The sequence below is a fragment of the Molothrus aeneus genome, chromosome 13 (genome assembly GCF_037042795.1).
Source record: "Molothrus aeneus isolate 106 chromosome 13, BPBGC_Maene_1.0, whole genome shotgun sequence".
NCBI lineage: Eukaryota > Metazoa > Chordata > Aves > Passeriformes > Icteridae > Molothrus > Molothrus aeneus.
In genome coordinates this window covers 6,347,426-6,373,582 of record NC_089658.1, presented here as the reverse complement: position 1 = coordinate 6,373,582, position 26,157 = coordinate 6,347,426, and the positions used below count along the sequence as shown (strand labels likewise).

At 40.2% G+C, this 26,157-nt stretch overlaps 1 protein-coding gene across 1 annotated transcript in view; it reads right to left on the bottom strand.

Annotated features, from left to right (window-relative positions):
* MYO1E (myosin IE) overlaps window positions 1-26,157 on the bottom strand; it is a 76,746-nt gene that overhangs the window by 32,911 nt on the left and 17,678 nt on the right. Inside the window, 7 exon segments of the mRNA XM_066559106.1 lie at window positions 123-257; window positions 1,495-1,626; window positions 2,391-2,480; window positions 3,009-3,096; window positions 9,471-9,565; window positions 10,443-10,532; window positions 13,124-13,267. Of these exon segments, the coding sequence (XP_066415203.1) occupies window positions 123-257; window positions 1,495-1,626; window positions 2,391-2,480; window positions 3,009-3,096; window positions 9,471-9,565; window positions 10,443-10,532; window positions 13,124-13,267 (774 nt within the window).

Below are 26,157 nucleotides of genomic sequence, written 5' to 3'. Positions count from 1 at the left end.
GAGTGAGTTATATCTACATTAATTTCTCATTCCCACATTAGTAGATCAACATCTTTGCTAAAAATGAACAGTGAAATGAACATACATCCACCACTATGTAAATCATACAGTAAAGAACTCACCAGTGTTTCTTGGAAATCTGATTTGTCATTGATGTCATCCACTTTGTAGGACCCAGAGAGACTCAGATAGTAATAGTAGTCCATACTGGTAATGCCAAGGCTGCTTTTTTGTTCTGAGGAGGCCCCTTCAATGAGCTGCAGAATAAAAACCCCCACATTAGGGATCACCCAACAATCTCAGCAGAGATGAGCAGGTCAGAAACAGGTGACTGAGCCTGGGATTACTGGGAGAGATATGGCTGGTGCTTGCTGTGCCAGGGATGAACCCTTCCTAACTTCTGGTAATTGCTTCACCCAAAAGACCAGGCTCTCAATTCCATTCCCACAAATGGTTTAGTTCTAACTTCACAACTAATAAATAGCTAAAAATGTGACTGCCTTGAATGCCTTCCATTATCTTTAACTCATTAAGAAAGGGCAAAATGGGTTTTCCATCCACAATGTGTTCCCTAACTCCTTAGCAGGGATCTGTTTTCCACACCTGCTGCAAGGCAGGCACAGCTGACAGCACATTCAGAAAGCATCACCTGTGGCTCCCTGTGAGGACAAGCACCCTTCACACTCCTCAGGCCTGTGCAAAGGCCCTGCAGCCATGCACAGACATGGGAGGAACAAACACAAAACAGAGCTGTCAAAACCCCACAGTCTCTTAACCCTTGTGTCAAACAACCTCTCCAGGCCACAGGAAAAGCAGCAGGACAGGACAAATTGTACATACACCTCAGAAAAGGAGAACACAGCTCCTGGAGCAATTCCAGCACCAACTCAGCTTTCCCTCCTGGCAATGGCACTTCAACTTACAAGCTCACTTACAAAGCTCTGGCTTGGCCCTAGTTTTATAGAGCTTAATCAGCAGCACTCCAGCAGGTGAGGACCATGCACATCAAAGACCACTAAGGCCAGAAAAATCTTTTCAAACACAAAAACTGGGATACATGGACAATTGAACAAAGTATTATCATAAATGTCTCAGAAAAATAAACTGACAATCAGATTTCTCTGTCACAAGAAGTATAGGCCAATACAGATATATATATAAACTGGCCTCTCTCTCTCTATATATAGGCCAGTTTAAATAGAAAACTGCTGAAAAGTTCTCATTTTCTATTATATTCTCCTAGACTTTTCCAGATGGGAACTCACAATGAGTTTCCAAGCAAGGCTTTGAAATACTGCAATATTCTGTTCTGAAAGGCAGCCAGGCAGGTCTATGGCAGATGGTGTCTCACCATGCTACTGAGCTTCCCAGCAGAGACCAGGTTACCTCTGCAGTGTGCACTCAAATCTCACTGCTTTGAGAACTATTCAGTCAAAAGGAGAAACAGGTCCTAGATACTTTACATAATTCAGAAAGGACTTAGACACTTCTGACCTGGTAAAAAATGTGAAAACTCCTCTCTCCAGGATTCCTCATTACAACTCGAGACTTTTCCAGTAAGAAGTTGGAGATTTTCCCTCCATCTGGTTCTCCACCTGGACTGAACTGTATTTCAAAGTATTTCCCCTGCAACAAATAATTCAAGCTGTTAAATGATTAGTAAATGCAAATTCAAAATTGTGCACTTGTACTGTATTCCAAGCAATGTTACAAGGGTATTTCATCTTTATGGATACCTCAAGGTATAACCTAAGCTCAGACTCTTGAACCACCACACATTTTCTGTATTTATACAGGTCAATATTAACACATCCCATGTTAATGCAAATGTAGAGAGGAAATCAGTGGCTCCTCTTCACTGCTGAGACTCTTGATCAGTATAAAGGAAACCTTGAGGCTCACCTAAACAGCAGGTCAGCTCAACAGATTTACAACCAACAGCAAAGTGTTCTGCCTGGAAGCAAAGTTCTCTTGCTTTCAGGGAGACATTACCTGCATTAACACTCATGTTAGCCAAAGAACACATCTCAAATTATTAAAGCCTATGTGTAACCTTTTCAAATGGAACCTCTGGTGTGCAATTTAGTGAGCAGTCACTTCATGAGATTATCTTGACCCTTCTCGAATGACAGACTGCCTGTATAATATTAGTAAAGGCTGCAGCCTTGGTACTTCAAAAACTGTACCCAGTACATATAGAGAAAGAAATGCAGGGGAAAAAAAACTATACAGAAGCCTCTGATATCCACCATGGTTTAAAACACACTTTATATCTTTTTCTATCTTTATTGACATTTACCTCACCTGTAGTAAATTGATGATATACCCCTGAACACTGTCTCTGTAACAGCACACAAGAGTAAAGTCATCTCGAAGGTAGAAGGACTTACAAATCTGCTGGAGTTGTTGTTCCGTACAGTTTTTGCGTTCCCAAAGGCCTCCAGTAAAGGGTTGGATTGTAGAATAATATCTTTAACATGCTAAAATTTTAGGAAATGAAAGAAATGCAAATTCAGAAATAGATATTTTTAAAGTTCTTACAGCTTTTCTAAAACACACCCCCCATGAGATATAAATGATATATTAAAAAGGCTTATATATATTAAAAAGGCTTTCTTATATATTAAGAAATCCTGCATCTGTAAAAAAATTCTCTCAATCATATAAGGAATAGAATCCAACAATTTTTCTTCCAGAGCTTTTAGTTCCTATTTTTGAGGAAAATCCTACAGAATTAAACAAAATGCCTGAGGCTAAAACCAGGTTCTTCTGTGCATTGTTCTGCCAATCAACAGAGCCAATAAACTGATCTGTTTTTTCCATCATCTTCATTTCAAATCATACTTACACATGAGAATTTAATTTTTGGGGGGGGTCTGGGACCACAATCAATGAAGTCAGAGTAGCAATGAAATTTAGGAATCTGCCAGTGCTTCAGCAATCTGTTTTGGGATCACTGATCATGATACTGACCACTTAGGCTTCAGTATTACTGTGTATCAACTCACCTGTACTTTAGGACCACCTCCTGAAATTTTGGAGATATAACTCATGATATATTTGGCAGCTACAGTCTTTCCAGCACCACTTTCGCCACTACAGAAAAAGAAATACAAAAATGTACATGTTAGTTTTTAATTAACTCTACAGTGGGGTAATTTGAAGTTCATCTTGTCCAACCAAGGTGAAGTACCTTAATTAAATACAGCACATTCAGACTGAGTAACCTGGTAGTACAGACTGTGATGCAGTGTGGTAGCATGGTACTGGGATATGTTTGTGAGTACAGAACTCTGAATACACCATCCTGCATGGACACCAGAACCTCTGTGAGACTCCAAGGTCAGAAAAGTACACGCACTGAGAAACATCAACTTAAATCAAGATGCTCAAAAGAGAGTTAAAGACTCAATTCCCATCTACATTTAGGGGGATTTCAGGTCCTGACACAAAAACTAATTTGAAAATCTGAGCTGTGCATGCCATGCCAGATACCTACTTCATTTTAGTAGTTTTTTGTTTTAGTTGTTCCTGAATAAAATAATGAGGCATTATTAATCACATCCTGAATGACGGAAGAACTGCCTTCCTGCTCCTATGCCTCTTGACACAGGGTACAAGAAGTCTTACTATCCCATACTAGCTCTCACAATTCCTTCCTTCCTTCCTTTATAATAACTCACTTCAATGGTGAATGGTGTTTACACCAGCAGCAGCTTTGCCTTCTTGCAATCAGTAAGTTTCTCAGGAGGGAAAGAAAGCTGGCATGGCAGGCAACCCAACCTCCCTTCACTTCATCCCTTAAAGCTTCTGCCCTTCATTTCAACAAAATTCCTCCAGACTTTGTAAGCCTTGGTGCAAGTCAGCTCTGACATTAATGCATTTCCCATGAGCAGGACAACTACACCAGAGCAAAAAGAACAACACACAGATGTTGGGTCAACACCACAAGAAGAGCTAAAATAGTTTTCTCCTTGGTGAAAACCTGTGCTGTCTTTAAACTCCCGAATAATTTCAGTGAATGTTGTTGACTCTTCCACCCTGCGCCCACTTGTCCCTGGATATGGATCAAATGCACATCTTTTCCTGCACAAACTTCAGCTGCATCTGCCAAAGAAACATCAGCATGTCCTGTACAGGAAAGGGACTCACTGAGAACAACTCAGACCTCTTTATCAGCATGACTAATAGACACATTATTAAAGGTTTCATTCTGGAAAAACTCCCCAAACTGCCAAGCTGCAAATGTGATTTTACATCTTTAAAGCTTCCAAACAATACAGAAATACTGAAAGGCTCTTTTAAATTATTTTCCCAGAAATGTTTTCATGCTTTTGTCTTCTCTTGACTACAGTTTTATAGATCAAACTGAAAACTTGAAAGGGTGAAAAAGTACTTACTGAGCATCCATCTGTGGAGCACAGACCATAATTATTATTATTCTTCTGAGTCACCTTTTCCTAACAATCAAGAACGCCTGTATTATGTATATCTACTACATTCACAGGGACAGATTTTGATGAATGGCAAACTGCTTTTAAAAGTTCAAATCATGAATAGTTCAATAATTAAAATAACACTTCTTTAAAATCTGCTGGCAGTAAATTTGTTCTTCCTGTTGTAAAACCAGACAAACCAATTGAACCTGAATCATACTCTAAGCTTACAAATTGCAGTTTTCAGATGAATACAGGGGAGAATCCAAGGCCAAACACTGAATAAATCTGATCAGGTATTATTTATCACACTGTAAAAATATAACACATTTCTGTAAGCTTTTCTTCAATGCATCCATTATCCTTCTCCTCCTTGCTCAAATTAAGTGAGGCTTGTATTTCTTATTCCATAGTCTCTGCCACAGAACTGCCCTGGAGCAATAAAGCTCTGTTTTATTGTTAATGGGATTGTAAAGTGGTCCTTTCTAGTAAATTAATTTGGCCAAAAGCCTTCCAGAGTTTCTCTAGATTTATGCATGCATACACTGTTTTTCAGTTTTAGGTTTTTATTGATCAAAGACCAGCAAATTGCTCCAATTAAACTAGAATAAAACAAGAAGATGCATTATTTATGAACCTAAGTAGCTTTATCTGATGGGATGGTATCCTGCCCCCAGTAAAGCTCAGGTATTCAAATGGAACAGGGAAATTGTGCCATTCCTGCCAAATGGTTCTCATGCAGCTGCTTCATATAAATCTTATTGCTCTGCTGCTATTAACACTATTTTAAGAAGATGTAAGAATCATCTAACTTGGAAGTTTGAAGTATGTTGAAAGTCTGGAGGTTTTCAGAGCTTGAAAAAATTCTTAAAATGGCTTAAAGTGGACTCTGTGTGTGACAATTTCCTCAGAGACTTTTCTTGCTAAAAATAAAACTAGCACATAATCTCAATCACTAACAAAAATTATAATGCTTTGAAAGATATATTGTTTCTTCTAGCACTATTTGCCACTTCAGAAAAATGACATTTTCTTCCACAAAGTCCATTAATACTTAGCTCAAATCAGACTAAGACTACAAACAGAGAAGGAAATGTTTTCCTGCTCCTTGCTTCCTTCCCAGAGGAAACAATCAGTAATTAGAGAAGCAAGATCCAATACACAGCATCATCCTTCTCTCTAAAATTAATTTTCTGAGTGACAATTAACATGGTATCCATGGCTGTAGAACAATACAAATGATGCTTATCTACATTGCCAGGACAATGTAGACATTTTAATACCAAATATTTATAAAGAACTCTTGGATCTGCCAGTAAAGAACACTGTATATGTAAAATACTCTGATGCGTTTGGATAAGTTTTCTAGTTTGTTTACACAGAAAATTTACTTTCTGCAATTATGTTCAGAGAAACCTCAGTAGCATGATTTCAGTGAAATATTTCTCCCTTCTGAATCAGAGCTTTAACCTAACTTTTCTTACAGTGTTAGACCTATGTTTCTACCACTTCCTCATTAAAACTCAGCCATATTTCCAGTCAGGTTCTCTCCAGACTGATCAGCCATTTAAGTCTCCTGGAAAGCTGAGATACAGAAGCTGACTAGAATTCTCATACTGAATTTTGAACTTAATAGATTTAAGATAGACATGAGCTGTTCACTAAAAGCAGTTCAGGCAGTAAATGATCTTTTCATTAACTCCTATTTGTAGTACATAAGATGTATTGTCTTTTCAGATATTATAAAAGCAGTCATTATACACTGCTTTCCTGGACTCAAATGTTGCCACACAAATGGCAAATGCAAACTAAAACTACAAACAAGAAAAACTGCTTTAAAGCAACGGCAACATCTCCTGGCAGGGATCACAGAACCAAAGTGAAAATACAGACCTCAGCTTTATAGAAAGGTAGAACCATAACATGCTAGAAATGCATTTATTGCTACATGATAGAAAAATACTAATCATAACCTCCACTCTCTCAATTAAAGGACAGTGATAGCCCAAAAGGAATTAGAAACACAAGAGACAATTTTTCATAATTAAAATCTTGAGTGGACAACCCCTTGTTGACAGTCTGGAAGGGCTGCCACGCCACACAGGGCAGAAATGCCAACAGTCTCTTGAATTGCCACTGACAAACTTAGTTCAAGAAAGGTCTAAATTAAATATCATGCCTCAGTAAAACATAAACTGAATGAGAAATAAAGCCCAGTGTGGCTGTGTCACCCCTGTGAGTGAACTTGCTCTGCACTCCTGCCCGGGCACACAGAGCCAGGGAAGACCTGGGGCCACTGCTCCCTCTTCCCACCTAAGCACACGCTGCTCCTGGACTCAGCCCAGCCCATGAATCATCTCATTGTTCATTTACTCTGCAGCAGCCATGCAAAGCAGCTCAGCTGGGATTAGACATGTGCACATGTAACTTTCTTAACACATATGCAAATATGCTGGAATTACTCAGCTAATGAAAAAGCCTTCCCTGGCCTTGGAAAGGTTGTTGGGTAACAGTTTTTCTTTTTAAATTAGTATTATCATATGAAAAGAGGTTATTTTTGGTTGCCATCTATTCACCATTTCAGAGAATTCATTTTCTTTTGGATCTGCTTTCCCAGTTCATTCACTGACTTTTAAGTTTTTTAGAGGATGAGTTTTTCTATCAGTGTCTAAATGCATTTGGAATTAATGCTCCAGGTAAAAGGAGCTCTGCCTACCTTAGGGACCCTCTTCACCTGCCTGGAACCACAGATCTAGTCTGTGGGATGCATGTCCCCTCCCAGGCTCGCAGGCAGACGCCACAGGTATCCAAAGCACACGGTGAGAGGGCACAGCAGTGTGCACCTGCCCCCTCTCCAGCACCCTTCTGTCTCCATTCCTGAGGCTCCATATGCAACAGCAGCCAGACTGAGCCTTTGTCATCTGGCTGGGAACAGGGCCAGTCTACACCTTATTTCTTACCTTCTGTCTTTGCAGGAAAGTCTCCTACTTTGACACGGAAAAACCTGGTTAAGTTTTATCTGGTTCTGTTCCTTCTGTTCTACCAGGGATTTTCAGTGGAGTCACTCAGATATTCAGACTAGTTATGAAGCAGAGATGCAAGAAGCACCTCACTATAACCATATCATCATCACTCATCTCCCACAGGACAATTTTTCACAGAAAAACTATGTTTCACTGAACACAAAGCTTCATTTGGAACTGTTTATGCTCAGCAGCTTCTGTGGCAATGACAACAGACAGCTGTGGCTCAGTTTTTTGAGGAAAAAACTTAGGGGCAGAAATGGTAAAGCCCCTGGCAGCTATTATGTGAAACTGATGGAGTGGAAGCAGACTCTAAGTTAGGCAGAACATTCATTTCAGTCAAGAGCTGCAGCATCCTGGAAGCTGCCATTCTGCAGCAGTTTCAGTGCCTTCTGGTCCACACAACAAAACACAAAGCAAGCAACCTCCAAACTTCAAGAAATTTCCTCCCAAAGCCAGCCCTGGTTGTTGGAAATAGCGATGACATTATATCAGAAAATACAAGCAGTATCTAAACAGTTTAAATCAAATGCGGTGCAAAAGATTAAAATATCAACCAAACAATATGAATTTAGTGAGCAGCTGAGTTACTTGATTTATTATTTATAAAAAGAATTCTAAAGCGTCCTAAAAAATCAAAAACCATAACGAAAACTACTTGTAAGCCTAGCCCACAGTTTCTACAGTGTTTGTAATAAAAATATCAAAGGAAAAATGAATGTGTATGCAGAAAAATAGTCCCTGAAATGTCCCTTGCAAACATGATCCTTCTTGTTTCAGTTTTGCACTAATTTCAATTAACACCTGCAGACTTTGAATAGGCTGTGCACACACAGAGAAGTTTCACTCTGCACATACAAAATGTACATTCCTAAGAGCATTCAAGTACATCATCACCCAGTGCTCAAGAACAAGAACTCTCATGTAAAATTAAAACTCTAAGTTTGTATCTCAGATCTGCATCTCAGAACTCTCTCAATGTGACTCTCAGCATGCATTGCATTGTGGGGCATAGCACAGGATCAAAAAATAGGGGTTTTATTCACAATCCACAACAGCTCAAAGATTTGCACTATATATTTAGCTTCATGTGAAACATCCCACTCTCTGGGATGTTACTTTATGCCAAAAGCAAAATCCCAATTTTACCCATTCCTAACAGGTCAGAGAACAATTCAGCCATCCCAGTGAAGGCAGGAGAGCTCTGGGCTTTTTGTTTCCTTTATCCCAGGGGCCCAGGAGCAGGGAGGCCCTCCTTGGACCCAGCAAACTGTTACCACCTGCTTGGCCTTCCCAGGTATAAAATCCCTGCACAGCCCTGGGGATGGGCAAAGGGCAGCTCCAGGTGCTCTGCCCTGCACCCCCAGCAGCCCTGTCAGGAGGGACAGAGGGTCCCAGCTCCAGGATCCTGCAGTTCTTGCTCCCTACACATTTTCTTTTATCACACACCACCTATAAAACCCACAGATGTGAACAAAGCAGAACTCTGGTCCCAAAATTCACTTTGACTGTCACTTAAATGATGCCTGTCATTAAAAAAAGTTTAGTAAGAATTCTACAGTGAATTCCATTGCTTAATAATTAAAATAGATTAACAATGAAGACAAAATTAATTTCCCAGTATCTCTCGCCTTTTGTCTCTGAGTGAATGCAAGCAGAATTCCAAAAGGAACAAAAGACCATGATAAATGCAGTCCAAGTGGGATTGCTGGATTTAACAGTATCTGGTTGTACAGCTGTTAATGCAGCCCCCTCATGCAGTCATTCAAGCTGTTGTAATTCTGGCATTGGACAAGAAGTTGGCTGTGTGAGTAAGAGATTTCTTGTGGTTAAGCTGTCATCAGGATTTTACTGGAAAACAAAAAGGAGGGTCAGAAAATTCTAGCTACCCCAGAAAATCCCAAAATGTGGATGTGGACAGAGGATTTTTCATGAGATAATAAACTTTTCTGCTTCATCAAGTTAAAACACCAGAAGAAGATGAAATATTTTTTACCCATCTTTTTCTTACCTAATAATGACACACTGATTCTCTCTGTCAATAATCATGTTTCTGTACATGCTGTCTGCAAGAGCATAAATATGTGGTGGGTTTTCATATTGTGCCTAGGAGTGGAAATAAAGAATAATTTGTCAAGACAGCATTAAAAAATGCAGAAACAGCAAAATAAATTTGTATTTAAATAGGAAGAGTTATTTCTCTGGAAAAAGTAATTCCAAATAGCACTTTATAGTGCGTTTTCCCCAAGAATTCTTTGGTACATTTAATAAAAACAAACTAAAGTCTCTAGACTTTGCTAGTGAACTTTCTCTCATCCATAATTTTCTCCTAGAAATACCCTGTTCTAAAAATGGCTTCTGCTGGAAATGTATTACTTGTCCAAAGGACACACACAATTTTATCCTATCCCACCAGTAGTGATGTGCTAACAATGCTCTCCCCCCAGCAGCACTCAGAGCCTGGTGCCTCAGGTCCCATTTTCATCCATCCAAACCCAACAGCTGCCCCGAGTGCACACACCCAACTCAAGCAGGAAATTGAATTTTAAGTCCCTGATGTATCTGTGCTAACTCACTCTTCAAGGTGTATTTTCAAAAGTGGCATCTAATTTTGGCACCTCCCTTTTTTTATTGTTCTTGTCCAGTTAGAGATTTCTGAAATCACAGTCCCCAAATCCAGTAATGGCCATTTTGTGCATATGACAGCTTAAAAACTGCCTTTGCAGGAGCAGGGACATGTCAAGGAGTGATACCTAATATGGATTAGAGCTAATCAATGCAAATATTTTCTTGAAATACTGATCTTGCATGGCAGGGAGTTCAATCTGAGTACTCAGTCTATGGCAATGACCACCTGCCAAGTTTTCCCAGGCCAGCACAATGCTAGCAAACCCAGAAACAAACTCTTCCCAGAGTAAAACCGTACAGGATAATATTTCCAAGCCCCTGAATAGTGCACAATATTTTAGACTGTTTTACTTACTGCTCCTTGGTACATTTCAATTTCCTTTTCCCCAAAATATGGCATTTGCTTGAAAGGATTCACAGAGATTAGTACAGAGCCAATGTATGTCTGCATTCAAAAGAAGTTAAGGTAACAACAGTTTCATAAAGCATCATCTTACTACTAACAACAAAGAACTTTTCCCCCTATTACATAATACTTCAAAAAATAGTAAAAACCACCACAGCTTACAACAATTGTTAATAAAAATTAAATTAACAGGCTTACAAGAATATAAACATACCATTCAATTGGAATATTTTTGTATTATCTTATTTTAGAATAAGCTAAGTACAGAACCATGTATTAAAGGCCAAAACATGACACACCTTGAATAAAAATACAGAAAGGAAATGGCACATTTGAACTGGTTTTAGTCCTTTGTAACTGAAGAGGCCATATTGTCAGTATTAGGCAATATTGGTTTGACCTTTGCAGAATACAGTGCAGTGACACATTCTGATCTCACAGGACAGTGCTGAGCAAGCAGAGCTGGATGGAAAGGGCCACTGCTGAGCTAAATGAGACAATTACTCAGCTGCATGCACTGGGGGTGCTGGGGAGATTGGGTAATTCAGTCTGTGCTGTTATTTTATGAGTGAAACTATTAACAGTCCCTCAGAGTCCTCTCCTGCAGGCTGCCCTGTACCACGACACTCAATTTCAAGCCATTATTAGATTTTTTTGCAACATTTTTAATACAGTATTTCATCATTCTACATTCAGCTGCACATGCTCTGCATTTCAAATACTTCATAAACCTTTGGAACTACAGCTGCAGTGTCCACATAGGAAGCACCTGATAGTAATTCACAGGTATCACTATGACTTTTCACTGAGCTGGGAGTTAGCCATGAGCCCACACCTATGGGTCCAAAATGTTGTACTGCAGGTTTCAATAACAATCTGGAATTGTTCACAGGCAAACTTGCTATCTAAGCTTTCTGTTCAAAGCAGGAAAATTGACAAATCTCTCCTGCTGGATTGTACTATGTAAGAACCTCCTACTGTGGAGCCAAAAGGTAACATGTTAGAGAAGAACTAGAACTCAATGGACATAATTTCTGTAATATTAATTTGCAATGCTTTCTTCATACATTTTTAATTTAATTCAAAACAAGTGACAACATCTGGGTCTTGGATATAACAGATCAATTACTCATTGTGTCAGTATAAACACTTGAAGTGACAGTTTTCTGTTGGTAAACAATACCAGCATTTTCTGGGTTGATTCTGTCATCTCTGTACAATGTAGCACTGAGAAATGTTCATTCATGGGTGGACACACAAACAATTCAAATATTCAAGAGATGATCTTCAACTTTGAATGAAAAGCCTTCACAGAATTGCAAAAGGAGTCTTTCTCCCTACATAAGGGAAGACTGATCCCTCAATGTGACCACCAGTCCCCTTGGAAAACACTTTTATTTCTGTTTTCAGTAGAAAGATCATCTCCATGTTAATCCCACTATTTTCATAAAAAAGAAAAAGCAAAAATCCTTCTTCTGCACAGGGCACTGAAGTCTCTGCACACACTGCAAGGAACATGCAGCACTCCACAGACCAAAAGCACTCATGCTGCTACCAGGAAGGATTCTACAGCCTGTCCCTGTACTGTGCAACTTCATCCTGCTGCTAGAAAGCAATTTTAATAATCATGTGGTACTTCAACAGAGCGTCCAAACCCATGTTCACACATGGATTAGAAACCTCTGCAGTTCGTGATGGAAACAACTGCAACATGAACTTTCCTCTATCAGCCCTTGCTAAATTGAGCTGCTGCACAGCTCTTGACCATCTGTCAAGAATATATGGAAACAGCCAGATCTTCTATTTCCTCCCCTTTCTGCTAAAATATGTTAAGCTCTTCAAGGAAACTATTCTCCAGATACAACTAGGAAGTATGAAAACCTGGCTAAAGCAGAAGGAACAGCATAACTTTCGAGTACATCATCACTGACTAGAATTTACCAAATTCATTACTGCAGCTCATGTTACATTACAAAAGCTGAAAATGAAATAGTGACTATTCTTATCTTAAGGAATTGCTTTCATATGAATTTTTTTAAAAAGCAAGCCTTGGGTACTAAAGTCTTTTCTTCCTGTTAGGTTGCATGTTCCAGTATTTAAATTTTCACATTTTCATTAATCATAGAAAAAAATTTAAGTGAGAACACTGAAGATTTACAGATTTTGACATATTCACCTGTTTCCATCATCCCACGATTCACAGTATTAACAATTCCAGAATAAGTTGTAAACAGGGCTGTGTGACAGAAGAAATGCAATTTTGAAAGCCTTATAATTTTGGAGGTATAGAAGACTACACATCAATAAATGTAAACAGGCTTAAAACCTATTAATTCTTGCTCTTAAAAGTATCATTACCTCAGGAGGCTTCAAGGTCACATGAATGTATAAATATAGGGAAGTACAATCTTCAAAACATTACAAAGGGTACCTTAAAATAATTTTTGCTATTTTATTTTCAACCCTTAAAATAAGCTGACTTTTCACAGCCATTTCTGTTATCTCAGGTGAAGTGTCACATAAAATGTTCAGCATCCTTGAGTAACCTGCTTAAAGAGAATATGTTCATATAATTAGTGTCACATTGGCTCAGCAGGGCCACAGGGCTCCGCAAAACCAGCAAAGGATACAAAAATATAATCATCCATGTATCGTTTCTTTAGGTTCTCCACTATGGCATCCTCAGTGATTTTGGAAAGCAGGACCATGTCATCCACTCCACTGTGCTTGACATTGTGGCTCTGCCAGTGGTATCTGTAGTGTCCTTTGCTGCCCTGCAGGAAAGCACAATGAACATCACAAAGGTTACTACATTTCTCATCAGCACTAAGTAACTGAAAGCCATTATTTGAATTCCAACTTCCCAAATGTTTTCCTTTAAGTGAACTCTATTCCTTGATCCAGGCATTCCATGAAAGCATCCATAAGTGGTGTCAGCTGACTTGCCTCTGCACTGCCCTCCAGAACTAGAAGGTAATTCCAGGGGGTTTTGTGACCACCTACACACAGAATGAATTTCAGATGGCAGACATTTTTAAACTAGTAGAAAAAAACCCCAATTATTCCAACTGAGATGCAGCTATTGGAAGCTAAGGATGCAAAAATTACACTCCTACATTGTAACTATTAGCAGTGAAGATAATTACCATCACCACAATGAATTTCTCATCCTTTACAGTCTTTTAAGTCAAAGCTGCACAGAAGCTGTTACTGGGAGGGAAGCTGTGAGTCTGCTGCAGTTGAGTATTCAGGGATGTTCTGCAAATGATGTACCCCAGCTTGTCGGCTGCATGTCTTCACAGTCCCTTTTGATCTGTTAGTCACCATGCTTAATGACATCTAAATAGATACCCTCTCCCCACATTCAGAGACTACTATTTCAGGATGCTACTAAAACATGTGACATCTCATGCTGTACCACTTGAAATCAAAATCTGTTTTTCTTCCAGCTGATTTGAACAGTAGTTTGGCTCCATGGATACACCCACAAACAGATTTAAATCCAGTCGACATCAAGGCTATTAATCCAGCTATAAATCTGCTCTCCAAACCCAAACCTATTTTCTGTAGCCTAGCAGACAATGCTAATGGAGTTCTGATTTCTTCCCTTTTTTTACTTAATTTTTGCTTACACAATACTGAAATTAGTGATGCTGGAATTACTACATTTAAAGCTGAGAAGTGATCAAGTATGCTGTCAAGGAAGATGTGGCCAACAAAATGCCAATTCTGCAAATTCCCCTTATTCTTTAATGCTCCAATTTGTAACAATGTGATTTAGCTACACTGCTGGGGTGTACTTTATCCAGGATCAAGTCACATTCGCCAGGATACAAGCAATTTATTATTACAAAGTATATGCATTATTTTATTCTGCAAAAATGTTACAGATTAAAGAAGAAAATTTAGGTACTCTGAACACTTCAGCTGCATTGGTATTTTGAAATGGGACATCAGCAACTTACAGAGGGGCAATTTTCGTGTGTACATATTTCTGCAGGAGCAAATGACCCACACAACTTTACTAGCACCAAGTGCTACACCAGGCCTACAGCTTGGCTTCATGTCAAGTGACATAAAAACCAACTGGATTTTTACCTCAAGTTAAATTAACTTCCACTAAACCTTGCTACTGCAGACAGCACAGAAGCTGTAGCCTTTATGGGTGTTTTCTCTTAAGCCTCCAGCCCCAGCTACCCTGATGCAGATCCATTAGTGCCAACACCAGTGGAGAACAGTTGCAAACTTAAATCAAAAGAATGCTTTCAAATATAGTACAGCAGAAGTAAATATGTCTGAAAACACAATCTCAGTAATTTGCCTGAATGTCCACAAGTGTACATGACATTCAATATAATAATAACCTTAAACTGGCTTAGCTTGTGTGAACCTTGATGATTTTCTATCTGTACAATGGAAGCAGTGATCTGGAAGCACTGAGAAAACAAAGAATCAATTTTTCAACTGTCATAAAACATATGACTGAAAATATTAGTTGAAGCTTGAGTTTTTGGAGCAAAAAGAAGTCCAATGGAGAAGCATAATTTCCTTCAGTGTATTCATCAGGTTATTTGTGATATTACACTTGGAAAAAGGAACTGGCAGGATAGACAAAAAAGTACAGTATCAAAATAAATATGGATAATTAGATTGTTCACAAAGCTATACAGAACGTGGTTTAGTATCAGATAATGGAGTAAGCCACAGAAAACGTGTAAGAAATGAGACTGGGAAAACAATCAAGCTTCCCTTTGGAAGCCATGGCATCAGACCCAGTGAGCTCAATGAGCACAAAGCTTGCAAAGCCACGGGATACATGGAAAATGTGCACACAGTCTGCAAAACAGCAGCTTTATGCAAGTCTCTGACGGCTGCTGACTGTGATTAAGGCCAAAGGGTTCTTCCCCAAAGCACTGGGAGCCAGCAGGGAAGCAGGAGGGCAGTGCCAGGGCAGCTCCTGCCCAGCTCTAATCACAGCAGCCATCAAAGCTGAGAGCCACACGACCACAGACACTGCAAACCGTGCAGAGAGAGGTTCAACAAAAAGGGAATCAGCCTAAACACCCAGTAAAGCAGTGGCACAGAAGACAGCTGAGAGTCATGGTACGAAGTAGTTCACATTAAAAATGTAACTCAATTTAAATGGCAGTTTCCTAGTAGTTTGGAATTGCCCCTTTCCTTTCAAAACTTAGCCTTACATTCAAATGTGCAGAGAAGCAGCAAATCACCACCAGATTATTGTCAGACTTCTCCCAGGGATCTACAAAAAAGCCCAAGCCTGACCAGCTGTGCTTAAGTTTTGCTCTCACCCTTCCTTCTCCAGGAAGGTAACACCAATGGCATGGCCAGGTGCAGTGGCTACCACCTCTTTCTCTGGGCAACAAAACAGGGAGTGTTTAGAAGACACCACCCACTCCCAAGTTCTTGCCCTTCCAAGCATGAGCAATGGCTATTATAGAGTCTAACCTGAATTTAGCAACTTCAGTCACTTCCAACTGGTACTATAACCTTATCCAGCTAACAACTAACTGGTTTCTGAATTTTGAAATGAAAAAAAATTTAAAAATTTCCTATAATCAATCATCTGAAAAAACTTCACATCATAGCAGTTATAAAAGCAATTCTTAATCTTACTTCAGGCTGCATATTTCCCAAAGGTCAAGGCTATATGTTTAAAAATTACACTAATGATTTGTTCTTATTGAATATTTCTTGAGAATTTAAGCTTTTTTTTAGCCAGAGCTTTCCACTCTCCAGATAAAAATGCAGCATTCCAATGTGGATACAATTTGCACCTGAGCTCGTTACCTGGTGTCCACTGGAACCTGCTTTGCAGGGTGCACTCAGGGTAATTCTCTCAGCTGCTAATTGCCCTCTGCTGTCCAGCACACAGCACATTCTCCCTCCACCCCTCTCCAGAGGGATCATCCAGACACAAGGCCAGGTCTCCTGGCCTGCTTGAGTCCTTCTGTCCCAGAAGGTTCTTCAGAGCCTGCAGCACAAGGCTGGCAGAGCTGCCCCACACCTGATCCTGCAGCAGCCCCAGCCAGGACACGGGAACTCCCACAGAGCTCCCCTGGGACATGGTCTGAGCTGGCCAAAGAGCCCAAGGTCCAGTCCCAGGCCAAGCCAGGAGGGTCAGATGGCAGCAGATGGGCACTTGGCTTCTCTTAGGTTTTCTCAGAGAAAGGTGTGATCTAACTGTACAGTAAGTAAGCAAATAAAAGTCTGTGTCAGCACTAACAAAGCTTGAGCAGCTGGAAAAAGATGAGCTTGGCAGATTAAGAAAAATACAAAACAAAACAAAAAACCAACCCTAAAACAAAAACACATCTCAACAGGCTGCAAAAAGCCACAGAAGTGGAAACACCAGTGTAGAACAACCTGGCTGCCAGGCCTCCCCCAGGCTCTTCCTGGGCTTCCAAACCCAGCATCTGACGTTGCACAGGGAGTGGAGGCTGGACTGGCAAGGCTGCAATTAAAGGCGTGTACCACACTGCTGTCAGCTGTTATTATTCATTTGGTTGCTGTTTTAGGCTCCAAATCAGATCTGCTCTGCTCTGACAAGAATAATATTTACAAGTCACGAGCTGACCCCGTGAGCTCGGGGCCTGCTGCTCCCCTGAGCTGCAGCCCAAGGAGAGGCAGGGCTGCCCCGCATCTCTGGCACCTGGACACCAGGATCCTGCAAAATCCACTCTGCTCCCACCCTCTGTGCTCCTGAACACCCACTCATTCACAGATCAACACACCTGCTACATGAATACCAAGAAAGAATATATTTTGCATCCCCTATGTACTAGATACTGTCTGTGCTTCCTGCACTGCTTTTGGTACTGGCAGTACAATATGGTTAAAGCAGATCGTTGTTTTGTATGGAATGAGTAAGTATTGAGAAGACATTTATTTACAGAATTTATTTTTGCTGGCCTCCACCTTGTGTTACAGTATCAACTGCTGGTTTCTCATTTTTGCCTTTATTATTGTTTGTATATTCTTGCATTATCCTAAGCAACACGTATTTGATGTAGCTATAAAAAGATAGAGCCATGCTGTGTCACAACATGGGTTTTCTTTTAACTGGAAAAAAAGCAAATAGTTTTGTATTTCAAGGTGTTTAAAAATAGAACATCTAAAAATAAAGCACTAAAAACAAGGGATCAGAAGAGACTGTATATTCAGTGCCTGAGAACCTTCTTACTCTGTCCATCAGAACTCTCACTAAACTACAACCACCTACATGCCATCAATAATCATTCTTCATTCCCACAAAGGAAAAAATTGCCACTCTCAATCTCTAACAGCTTTTTTCAGTAGCGAACACCCATCACAGTGCAGAAGGGATGCTCAGCCTCCACGAGGGAGTAGGAGTGTCAAGTGATCACAAGCATGACCTTTTCTTCCCCTTTTCAACTGACACAGTACTACTGCACAAAATCCTTGTGGTTCTGGAGCATGTGCCTCCTCAGCTCAGAATTTAAACACAATAGTAAATGAGACACACACATCAGCCAAAGATGTCACAAAGCTGACAAAGCTGCACACCATTCACTTTAGACCTGATACCAGTGCTTCTACCAGAAGAGGCCCATCACCAGTCCCATACACTCATCATTTGTATCAGTTTTCCCAGCTAACAAGAAAATAAACCCACGGCTTTCTGCAATGATATCATCTGTCAAAATTAGCAAACTTTTCTAATCTACTTAGAGGAATCTTTCACATATTTCTAAAAAATGAAAGGGTCTGCCGTTCCCAGAGAATATTGCAAAAATACTTAATGTTAATTTTGGTCCTTGACTGGGATAATCAAAACAGAGAAGCTATAGTGAACAAATGGGCTCCAAAATAGCTCTTGTATATCTTATGTTAGAAAAAATACTTATTGGCTGCAATGATGTGACCATATTTCTGAAAGGAAATTAAAGGAAGACAGCAGAAGCAGCAAGATGGACAAAGATAAAAGGCCATTTATTTAAATTTAACATGAGGAAAATCTTAAGGAAGATGAAAAGCAGTGCTTAAAGATTTGAGAAAATAGCAAAGCAAAAATACTGAGCATCTAAGCAGCAGGATAGACATCTTAAACAGAGAACTAAAAATACCAAAAATGTATTAAGGAATGGAAACTACTAGCAGGTTAATATATGAAAAAAAAATCACTAGGGAAATATAATACTGATAAAAATTTTTCTGGGGAAATTCTCACTGTTTGCTCTGAGACAGGGTTGGATTCAGTCCAACATGACCTGAAGGACGGACCCCAGAGCTGGTTCCAGGCTGCAGGAGATCCAGTGGCCCAACCACCTGCTCCCATCAGCTCCTGTGCAGGTGCTGCTGCCCCAGCAGGGCCTGGCCCCAGGGCAGCTCCCCACCATCACCTCCTGCCCCGGGCTCTGGAGCCAGGGGACAGCCAGGGCTGGGAGGAGGAGATGTGGCAGCAACCAGAGCCTGCTCACCTGGACAGCAAATGCACACTCTAACACAACAGGAGTTATGAGAGCATGGGAGTCTACAGGATTTACACATCATGCTCATTTTCAGGAGTCAGAAACTACACTGGCATTCTTCTAAGATAAGCTCTTCTAAGATATGTAACAGGACATTACCAGAATAGAAGTTACTTCGGTATTTAACCACAAGGCTAATCTGTTGCATCAGTATTAATTTTCACTAGAAGTTCTGAAATATTGTTTTTAATAAGGCACAGCGACATGATAGACAAAAGTAAGGACAGGAACAAGCTCAAAAGCGGATCGTGCAAAGGGCCTAAGATTTTGAAACAAGTTACAGAGACTGCAGGCAGATACTGGGAAGTAGTTAATGAACTGTGAACTCCTATTTGCTTATCCCACAGCTTGTTGGGTGGCTTTGCCCTGATGTTCCAAGAAATACCTTTCCTAAGGAAATGCAATACTGTTAACAACTTAATATGGTTGACTTGCTCTTCGATATTTATTGTCTTACTTCACTTATTGAACAGTCTCTGGAGCTGTTTGAAGTCTGACTTGTTCCTTGTGGCAGGAGCAGCAAGCTTTCCTGGGACTGGTAGAGCAGTAGAGGCCCTGGCTGCCTTGCAATAGCAGCTTTTATTCCATGTATCTGTGGGCATATACAGCACCACAATCCCCCCTGCACTGCAGTCACTGCACTGAGCAGCATTCACACACACTAACTCTTGATATGTGAATTGTACATGCGGTTTACATTTGCATATACCTATCATACAATCTAAGAAATGTACGAGATAAATTACAACAAATATTTTCATCTTGGCTTTGTCAATCCTTGAAGTGTAATAAAGATTTTATGTGTGTTGCTCTTCTTCACTAAAGATAGGTTTCAAAGGGGTTTAAGCAATCATACACCTCACATGTAAAATTATTATGGTCTTTAATTGAAAAACATAGTTTGGCAACTCTATCAGAAGATTCAGACAACATGCCACTGCCTCTGCTATAGCAGAAGACTGAAAATATTTTTCCTGGATCATCCTGCAAGTAAGTAATAAACTGAAGTCCACTGGGAGTTTCCCATGTGCTCCCCAGAGGGAGGAATGTCAGAGCAATGTGACTCAGAGGCTCCACGTGTGGGACCAGCACCTCAGCACGCACTGCAGAGGGGAGCACTGGATGCTGGGCTTCCTGCACTCTGCTGGTGCCGGGGGAAAATTTCCGACCAAGTAAAACCCAATTTTTTCACATTACAAAGATACCACCCCAGCCATGTCCTGCTCTAGCTGATGTCAACACTCGCTCCCCTGCCCCATCTCAGCTTTTGGAATCTCAGGCTTTAGCACCCAGCTTTAGACCATCAGGCCCCAATGACCGCAGTGAATTCCTCCCTGCTCAGTCACTGCCCTCTTTGTAGGGCCGCAGCCGTTCCTGCTCCCTTCTGTGCATGGAAAATGAAGACACTTGTCTCCTCATCACAGCGATACTGCGGGACAGCACCCTGAGAGCCTAAGGCCAAGGTCTGCCCCGGCAGCATCCGCAGCTGACAATCCTGGGTTTTACTGGGAACACCTGGTTTTTTTACTGGGTTTACTGACAGGGTTTCACTGGGAACGCCTGGTTACCCCCGGAGTCCCCCCGGAGGGAGAATTCTGGGATGGCAGCTCCCATCGATGCCGAAAGCCATGGATGCTGCAGCTCCCCGAGCGATCTGCCACTGCAGCTCAGCGGCTGCCCAGCCCCGACTCCCCTCTACCCCTTCCCAGCACCACAGTGCTCTCCTTCCAGAAAACAGAGTGGGGCAGAGTAATATGAAGAAAAGAAAAATTACTTTTTTAGCCTTATTCTTTAGCTGCAGGTTTTGCTTTTTTTAATTTATGCAGAATGTAAATTAAGAGCATTGCAATATTTCTGAATTACTTAGCATTTAAACTGATAACAAAACAACACTGAAGGATGAAAGGATAAAAGGATAAATACATTTAAGGATGGAAGGATAAATATATTTTTGCAATTATTAAATTATTGCAATTATTGAACATCTACATTTTGTTGGGTATATTTGTCATCACCAATTATTATTGGATTGTAAGAACACAACACGTTGGGCAGATTACAGACCTTATTTTATTACTGCTTTTAACCAAGAATACCAAACAAGATGTTTTTATGCCAACAGTTTGATTTAGTTGAGTAACAGTATGTAGCAATTCCACAAAAATTGAAAGACTAATTTCTAAAATAAGCATTGGCTAAATCATCCCCCTGAATAACAACTAAATTTAAAATAATTTGGAAAAACTACAGCTGAGTCTCTTTTGTTTTTGTTTTGTTTTTTTTCCTTTTAAAAAAAGCCATTTTCTGAACTTATTTACAAACCGGAGAGAATATAGATATTTTTTTCTAAGTGGAGACTGTCATGTAGTCACATGCCTGCGGCAGTTCAGGCTAAAGAAAACCACTCTTTATTGCAACAGGCATGATGAAACTGCAAAAGCTGCAACACAGCAAAAAACTGTGGCCAAAACTTTTTTCAACAGCATGTACCAAAAAGCACCTTTGTGCTGACATCACCAAACTTTATTAGTGCTATGCACTGCTCAGAGTTTTAACATTTAACTGTTCTGATACCACAAATAAGATATGCTTAATTCTTAACCTGGGCATTAGCGTGGTCGTGGGTTTCAAGTTCACCTATTTTTGAGGTATTTGCTTTGATCTTCGCTCCTGTATGCATAGTTTCAACAGGGGTGAGTGGGGCAGGATAAGACAATCAGTGCTCTGTGTACCAGGGTGGAGCCTGTGATAAAGAGCTCAACTGCCGCAGACCTGCTTGTAGAATTCTAATGCATTCTGTTAGGTTTACACAGGATTTTCCCAAGTCGCTGGCTTCAAGAACGTCTATTTCATGTTTGGTAGAGCTGGGAACTCTGCTCTTGGGCTGTGCTCAGATGTGGGGCTCAGGGCAGTGTGTTTCTGAACAGGGGCAGCCTGCACAAGGAGAGAGCCCCAGAAGCAGGGGCAGGGGAGGTGGGATGTGGAGGCAACAGCTGGAAGGTTCCTGCTCACTCAGGAGTGCTCCCCGCACAGCAATGTGAAAAATGCGGATTTTATGTGATTGGCTTTTCGCAAATATTAAAATTAATATTATATGTGTTATGTTAGAAAGTAATGCTGTATTATTTCTCTTAATTAGTGTGTTAAATATAGTTTTAGGTTATAAAAAAATGTTAAAATAGAAACTATGCTATGTGGGATACTTTTTTAAAGAAAGGACTTGTAGCGAGATAACAGCCACAGGGCACCTAAATCTTTCAGAGAAAAAGAATTTATTGCCCTCTTATCAGAAGAAACGAACTTCTTCCCGCCTCGAAGGTGCTGTTAAGATTCAGAGGAAGAAGTTGACGATGACCAGACAGAATCCTGTATTTGAATGGAATTTATGCATCATGTATGGGGTGTATGAATATGCAACAGGCTGTTGTTTTTAAGGGTTAATCCTCTGTTAACGTGGGTCCTTTTGCGGGCTTGTGCTGCCCAGAAAAAGGTACCCGGACATCCGTAACTCTTTGTTTCTGTTGTCTCATATTGTCCTAATTCAAATTGTCCAAATCATTATTACTCTAATTGTATTACTATTTTTATAACCATTTTATTACTATTAAACTTTTAAAATTTTAGAAACAAGTGATTGGCGTTTTTCACAGCAATAACCGCGGGGCACAGGAGCTGGCAGCTCCTCTCACCGGGACAGCGGCTGCAGGAGCGCGTTTGGGGGTCAGGAGGAACTCTGCCCTGGGGGAGGTTCTGATGCAAAAATTGCTTTCCATGTTTATTTTAATTTCACAGAGTGCTGAGTGAAGGGAGTAAAAGCTCCAGGAGGGCAGCAGCTTCCTGTTTACCTCTGGCAGCACAAACTGGGAGCAGCAGGGAAAGGCTCAGGGAGTGGTGCTCACTCACCTACAGCAGAGTCTGTACCTGGGTGGTAACATGCATGTGGCCCAACACGAGTCCCTTTTATGAGTTGTCATGGTTTAATACTCGTGCAAAAATCAGATTTTACTTCAGACACTGTGGGAAATAAGACTATTTGATATGTTGACTAAACCTTTAATTTAACTTCAAAATAATCCAACCTTAGCATTTATTTCCGTGTATTCAGATACAGACGTTTCCTTGGTTAATTATTACATAAATACAAACAAGAATTTGTTTGAGCATTCCACCTCAGGAATACGTTACATCTTGCCAATGGACCAAATTTACAAGTTCACTTCAACTGCCAAAGAGTTAATCAAAAACCAACAGGAGGCAAAAATCTTGGGAGAAGAAGTAAACATCAGACCCAACAAATCTCACACACTGAGCAGAATTCTCAAGCAGATACTAATCCACTTTCTCAGCTGTACAGTCACCTCTGTCAGGAGGCAACCTCATGCACAGCTTCATTCATCCTTTGTCAGGGCATTGTTTTTACTTTAATTAATAATTACATTATGCCAGGGCAAGCAGGTCCCATTGAGTGTCCAATGTCCATAACAGACAGATTCTCATCTTCCACATGCACATTATTCATAAAGCTAATACACGTCATTTCAATAATTTTCTAAAGCAGCTTTGACTATTCAGTCCACGGCAGCTTTGAGAAGAAACACATTAAAAAACCAGCATGTAACGCTCCAGTTGTATAGAATAACTGACTTATTGTCATTCAATCAATATGATAGTTCACTTCACTTGCTTTTATTACAGTAACTTTCAAATCTGTATAAGAATGCTGTTCTCTGAACATTTTTTTAAATTAACCCAGCTAGCTTAAGATTTCATACAGTTGTCTAAAGTTCTTCCTCTAAAATCCTATGCTTCAAATTATTTAGTCTAATTTGTATTAGGCTTGTATCCTGGCTCTGTAGACTGTCATATTGCCATAATAATATACAAGTCACCCAAGAAAATTAAACGAAAAATCAATATACTTGATCTCCTCTAGCTCACTGGACTCTGCCAGTGAAGCTGATATCCCAGAAAAGGAAGCACAGAAACCCACTGCAAATATGAAGCATTCATTCCACTGCAGTGAACACCACAGTTTTTCATGGAGACATATAAAAAGTGTCTGGCCCAACATTTTTTTAAGACAACCATCAACAGCTAGGAGACCTGGCCTTCATGGTTATTATCTGGGCTGTGTATTACCAACATTTGTATGATCTCTGCCTCCCCAGGATTCCTCTTTTATTAACTCTAAGCAGAAGTTCACTTCATAGCTACAGTGATAGTTCCTATTGGTCTATGAAAGAGCTTTTAACACAGAAACAACCATTTCCTAACAGTCTTATTTTAAGTATGTGAGACTGTTTAATGTTAATGTCTAGTATTCAAATTATTCCTGAATCAAGAAAGCTAACAAAAAATTAATTTGGACATCTAGCTATCTTTGTAACTCTAGGCTTTTACCAAAGATGTGAACAAACACATTATTTACAAACTATCCTTCTTCCTCCATTTGCTAGGAGAAACTGATGCTATCAGAACATGTATTAGATTCAGTCTCATAGACCTTGTATTGGCATAATTATGCTGTGAGCACAGATGCCAGCCAAGAAGCTGTTTCACAAAACCTGTAACTTTATCACTGACTTGGCAGTATTACGCAAAAAACCAAATTTAAATGTCTTTTAGACCTTGCAATTCAGCATCAGCATCAGAAGTATACATAAGATTCCAACGATTTAAAGGGGAAACCAAGTAAAGAGCCAAGTGTCAGCTTTGAGGATAAACTGCTGCAGACCATTGCAGATCAATTGCCTGGTTTTATTTAAAAGAACCTCTGTAGTGGTGCAGTGTGATGCTGCATTTTCTTTTCCCTTTAATTTCCCATTTCTATGTGTTTAGCAAAATGCTAAACTTCATAATGAAAACCCAGAACAGGTGCAATTCAAGCTAAATCACAAGGCTTCAAAATTGGCATAATGAAGAAAAACTATTTAAGTCTCAAATGCTGAACTTTGGCTGAAGACTTTGGCTTGCAGCACTTTTACACAAACCCACATTAAACTTGTGATGTACCTTGCTTTCAACTTCTGGACTCATTCAATTTCAGACCTCTGACTCAAACCCACATGAACTGAAATAATATTGAATTAAATATAAAATAAAGGCAACTGAACTACTTTTTCATCTAAGCATAATATTCTGATTCAGACAGGACAGCTATTCAGTGAACAGTCTCTCATTCCCTCCATCCCAAACAACCTGGACATGAAGAGATGCTCAGATTATCAAAATCCTTTCACTTTTGGCTGCTGCAATTCATTACCCTGGTGAGGCCCATAAAGCAACTTTACCTTTTTCTACATTCCGTGGTACATGCCAAATTTGTGTTTCTTTAAAACAAAGTTCTGGCTTACAAAGTATCTTGCATTTGAATAGCTTTTCTCTAAGCTTACATGACAGCTTCATAAACAACCTACTCCTTACGACCTGGTCAGGACCACGGGAGAAGCTAGAAGTCTTTCAACCATGCTATAAATGCTGCCTTTGACTCCATCTTGGCTAAGAGAATTACAATCTTAAGTGCTAAAAGAGCAACCCAAATGCAATGCCAGTAGCTGTGCCTTTAGGCTGTACCAGGTAGGGGGGCAGTGCTGCCACACAGCCCTGACTGAGCAGCAGGGCTGGGAGCCAGGCACACAGGGGGACACACAGACTCCATGAGCAGGTACCACTGCAGTTCACCTTGTTCCTAACTACTCTGTGCAGAATTCTCATGAGCTTTGACAAATCATTCCAATACAGTTTCCTTCCATACTTGTTCCTTTGCCTTCCTCACACCTGACCTAGAAACACTAAGGCACCCCTAAGTCAGAATGAGAATCAGAAGGAAAACAAGAAATGTTGGGAGCATTCCAGGAGCAATGCCAAAACCAACTTCTTAAAAAACATTGACACTTTCTGCAGGCTTCCCCAATGCTGACTAAGGGCTGAACATGCTGTATTAGCATTTGAATAATCTTAAACCTGCAGACACATTTCCAGGGCTTTTACTGTAGTTGCTGCAAGGGACCAAGAGTTTTGTTCCATTTTCAACTTGCCCAAGATCAATCTCTTATTCTGCTGCTACCCAGCTGCCTGGGTTTGTCCCTTTTACCTGTGAGCACTATTCATTCCTGTCTCAGCTGGCCTTTGGCTTCTGCAGGGCTCAGGGGTTC